Raw genomic sequence first — 4,907 nt, forward strand, 5'->3', positions numbered from 1 at the left:
GTTTTCTTCTAATCTGCAAGTTTATTTTCATACCTTCACTTTTTAGCTTTTCGTTATTTAAGATGTATTGTGCGTCCTGTGTATCACCTGTTCAATTATCACACCCCCGTTTCTGATTGTCCTTATACTATTTATTCTAATCTTACTTTTCCTCGGGTTAATTATTTATCTTATTCTTTTCATTGTTTTATTTGCGTCTACGTCTTTTCCTTCCTCCGCGAAGATAGTTATTACGTTTTTAGCTGGTCTTATTGCCTTTGGACTTATAACCTTTGTATTTATTTTTAGTTTCTCCGCATATGTAGGCGCAGCTTGTTTTCTTATTTCTTCTATTGTTTCATTTGTTAGTTCTGCCGTTTTTTCCGCCTTCTTCAGTTCCGATATCATTTTTGTTTGAAAGCCCAACATTTCCATACTCAAAGCATGCGCTCCCCCTTCCAGGTAACTATTTTTAACTAGTAATTTTTTCACTAGTTCACCCATTACCATAGTCGAATTTATTAGAAAAGTTGCATTTTCATTGTTAAGTTTGTTTGCCAGGTCCAAGCACTGTATTATTACCTTCCTTTCTATTTCCTGTGCTTCTTCCGCTATTTCTCTTTCTCTTCTACTTTCTCGTTGCTCGCTTTCCGCACATAATTGTTCTGCACTTTTGTCTCCTTCTGTTTCTTCCTCCCCTGTTTTTCTTATCACTTCTTCCCGCGTCTCCCAGCTCAATATAAACAGACGGGAACTAACACAAGATACTCAAAACAAGACAATGGAACTCTATATTAGGTAAAACTTAAATTTAGTACATCGAATTCATTCGCGAGAGATAGCGGCGTCGACTAACGAAAAATAGCTCGGACTCTTAACAACTCACAGGCTGCGTTTCGAATTTCTACGTAGGCAACTCAAACATAAGTCAGCCGTTTTGCTCGTTACCGTAATTAACTGAACAATACGCAAGGTATAATAGTTCCTCGTGCGGAACACGTGGGCCTACTGGACGCACCGGCCCGCGTGGCTCTTCGACCGCAGACCCTGTATGGGAAAGGTACGACGGTTCTCTAGATAGCCGAGACTCTAGTACGGGCACTCAAATCCCTAACAAAGGTAACCCAAAAATCTATTCCAAAGATCGCCCCAAAAAATCTCCAACACAAATCACTCAATACAGACAGTTCGCATCCTTAACACGTTCCGTGCCGCGTGGGACGTATACGCCCCACGATCGGATTACGACTACTCGTCAGTTGTTTCGGCACTGAATGTATTAAAAATCGTCTTGGAAGTATTCTACAGTAAAATCTGACCCGAATGGCCGTCCTAACTTGACATTTTTCACAAGGAATCCGCAAAGCTAAATCACAAAAGTAACCAAATCCCTGTCCGGATCAAAGCTCACACGGGACCGACGCCGACAGCTCTCCTCGTCGTCTCCGTCGATCGTTTTCTTTATGTCCTCATCAGATAGCTAGCACTTTCAAAAAGGCAACACTTTATTAGGTAGCACTAGACTCTAATACGTAAAGGCAGCTCGGTGGTCCGAATCGAAGAGAGCGAGTCTTCTAGGTCCTCGAGCTCCGCAGACCCCAATTCCTCTTCCACCGGGTCTAAAGCGGTTTTTGGCGACCAATTCGCCGAATTTGACGGTTTTTCCCTACCGTAGGTGTTTCGCTCGGCGCCAGCCTACCCTAGCGCGCCGAGCTTCATTGCTGACTACGCGTTCTCGAATTCCAGGGGCATGTCTTCAGGTACAAGCAGCAGGTCCCAAAATTGTCCTCCTCCAAGATTTCCCTGCATGGTTGCATCCAAGCCCACCGTCCCAGATGCAGAAGTCGGGGAGTCCATTGCCTCCAAGGGGGTTCCTGTCCCTATGAGGCGAAGTTGCTGAGGTCTTCCTCACCGCTCCTGGTCATGCTAGGTCGACAAGGCGCAGCGGTGGGCCCACGTTTCTCCCTCGTCCCTCCCTGTGTTCAACATTGGATCCGATGCACACCGGATGTGGAAACCTCCTCTTCCGCTCTGCAGTTAGAGTCCAGCTTCAAGCCGAGAAGTGAAGGGCCCTACGGGAGCACTCTCGGCCCTGAGCCTCGTCGGCTCCGCATCCCCTCCTCTCGGCGGTGCGTGGCTCCTCCCTTCTCGTTCTTTGTAGTTCTTTTTCCACGAAATTGTAATCTTGTCGGCTCGCTTGTTGACTCACCAGCCCGGTATTGCCGATGACTACTCCGGACTCTGGCTCGGCTTCCTGGGCTGGCAGAGAGACGTCGATGTTGGCGGTGTGGGCACTCGCGAGACTAATGAGCGAAGAAGATCGTAGCCCTCGTGTCTCCGGCTTTTGTAGACTTTTCCAGAGCTTCCAGAAGGTTCCATGTTGTTTCATTGATCCATTTAAGCGTAAAGGTGGCCCAAATAGGAGCTCGAATTTCGATGGATAATGCTCCTCGGCGAGAAGATTCCGGGAATCGGCCGCCGGCGGGGAGTTGGCATGCATCCGACTCGCATCAGTTGCGACGTTCAGGATCGACGCTTGAGGGGGGCCCGCTGGGTCGGTTGGCGGGATCCGCGCCAATTTCGAAATGTTGCCCCTGATGCATGCTCCAGGTGAGGTCCTCGACTTCCTAGAGGTCCTCTCGGCGCCATGGCTATTAAAAAAAACTTGACTTTTTTTTTAAACCGGCAAAAAAATCCATTTTTTTGTATGTGAAAAAAACGCTAGAACATTGTCTTGGTAAAAAAATAAAATTCTCGAGTATATTCGAGCGTGAAAAATTATAGTAGCATAATATACAACGCCGTTCGAATTATCTCGAGTGTGCACAGTTTGGCCTGTTTAGCACGCTTGAATTAACTCGAGCGCACAAGTTAAGGGGTTAAGCTGTTACGATACCCCCTTAAGTGGCGGCATTTTTATCCGAATAAAATTCTACGTCATAACATAAACCATGTTAAAATATGATGTACTACATCCAAAAGCGTAGTCCCGAATACAAGTGATAATGCGTTATGCTCATTATTAAGCTGTAGATGTCATTTTTACATTTGTATTGATTTCAATACGTTTACAATTTAGTTCATGTCACCTTATGATATTGTTTAATATTAATACGTTATTTACTTATCTTCTTCGAAAGAGAATTCTCATTATCTAAATAAGAATCAGTGATAATTTACCAAGCAAAACATTATTAACGCATGAAAATATACGTGTACGAAATTTACACGTGTTACTGTAATTGACTAAAAATGTTAGAAACGCACGGTTTCTGGGCTAAATAAATATAGAAAAGTAAAAATCAGGGTGGAAGGATGTACTCAATGATGTAGTTGGTAGGAAAACAGCGTACTTTATTACAGGACTGGACCCGGCACTTCCAATGTTCATCGCAAAAGATTCCACGAATCGTTTACACCAAAGCGACGCCGTGTACGTTGATATAATCCACACGTGTGCAGGAATTCTTGGCATCAGAAGTCGTATCGGCCATGCAGATTTTTATCCAAACGGGGGCTTCCAGCAATCAGGTTGTTGCGATGGTAAGAAATTACTTCAAATAATTTTTTTTAACATCGAATGCAAATGTTTACAACGTACTTGCTAATAAAAATAGATTAAAGTAACATTAATAACATTCTTTAAAATTTTAATTCAATTTAAAAATTACCTCACATAGTAACTTATCTCATTTCAATACTTTTCTGTTAAGTCGTTATTAAAATTCCATGTTTATTAACAACGTATGTTAGTTGTGTATTTATCCCATACGTATGAATCACAATGTAATAATTATAATAACAGTGATATCAATATATTTGCTATATGTTTGTAACATTCTAATTCAGTCAGTTTCATCTTACAGACTAAGGTTGTAATTACTTCATGAATAACAAGTAATAGATTGTAATAATTTAAATAAAACGGTAAAAAATATTTCACGTGTTATAGCTATCGTTATAACAACCTACCTAATATTTTGTTATCCTGTATTTCTACATTTATTTCTCAAATAACAAATACCTATATTTGGTTGAACATCCAAATGCAACGCGAAGATATACATTGATATGTCGTCAAACATTTAAATAAATAGAATTGCAAAAATGTGTAAATTACTTTATTTATTTCTAGTGGTTTGTTCCCATAGTCGAGCCCCAATTTACTACTTTGAATCTGTGCTACGACCTTCGGGATTCAAGGCTTTGCAATGTGATTCTTGGAAACATTTTCTGCATGGAGAGTGTAACATGACATCCTATGCATTGATGGGAGATGCTAGTGATATTAGGTTAGTTATCGATATTAATTTTAACATAAAATAGATTTCATCCATCATTTCTAAACTTTTCATGAAACAAATCAGAACGAACATCGATACATTAGTGTACTTACCTTGGTCTTTAATCATTTCCCGTTTTTTTCATTTTTAGCAGATCTCGTGGTGCATTCTACCTACGGACACTCAACTATACACCATACTGCATGAGTATTCAGGGACTTGGTCAATTCACACGATTTAGAACAATAAACAAACTCGAAGGGATTTCTTAATCGCCAAACGTAAGTCTTCTATGACAAAGAATATCCTGACACATTCAAAGTTTAGATTTAAATGAAAACATTTCTTAATGTTGCCTAGACCGGAACCAAATTAGTGCCCATATTTTTTGTCATTAAACAATTCTCGAGGGCTCCAATGTTTCAAATAAAAGTTTCAGGATGATTTAACAGCTATTTAAAACAACTTGGTAACCAAGAATCGTCAATTTGAACGTGAAAAGGATTAAAAAAAAACAGTATCTTGGGAGTTTCTGTGTTAATGGAAAATGAAGGTAGCACCTATAGTGCGCGAGCTTTCAGAGACAACATTTAATTGACACTAAATGAAACAGATAGCTCTACAATAGATTAGAGTTACCAAAAT

General features: G+C 40.7%; 1 protein-coding gene across 1 annotated transcript; it reads left to right on the plus strand.

Moving 5' to 3' along the window:
* Window positions 1–2,564: 2,564 nt before the first annotated feature.
* Window positions 2,565–4,534, plus strand: LOC105694760 (pancreatic lipase-related protein 2-like). The gene is made up of 4 exons (XM_023431746.1): window positions 2,565–2,589; window positions 3,313–3,522; window positions 4,115–4,271; window positions 4,417–4,534. Exons 1-4 carry the CDS (start codon window positions 2,565–2,567, stop codon window positions 4,532–4,534), a joined length of 510 nt encoding a protein of 169 aa, XP_023287514.1.
* Window positions 4,535–4,907: the final 373 nt, after the last annotated feature.

Source organism: Orussus abietinus, unplaced genomic scaffold (genome assembly GCF_000612105.2).
Source record: "Orussus abietinus isolate OABI.00-Male unplaced genomic scaffold, Oabi_2.0 scaffold166, whole genome shotgun sequence".
NCBI classification, from domain to species: Eukaryota; Metazoa; Arthropoda; class Insecta; order Hymenoptera; family Orussidae; genus Orussus; species Orussus abietinus.

Excerpts from the sequence above, each read along its gene's own strand:
- LOC105694760 (XM_023431746.1), top strand. The coding sequence starts at position 2,565 with ATGTTGCCCCTGATGCATGCTCCAG. Across the intron at positions 2,590-3,312 it reads GCCCCTGATGCATGCTCCAG|TTGGTAGGAAAACAGCGTAC; the intron begins GTGAGGTCCTCG and ends TCAATGATGTAG. Across the intron at positions 3,523-4,114 it reads GCAATCAGGTTGTTGCGATG|TGGTTTGTTCCCATAGTCGA; the intron begins GTAAGAAATTAC and ends ATTTATTTCTAG.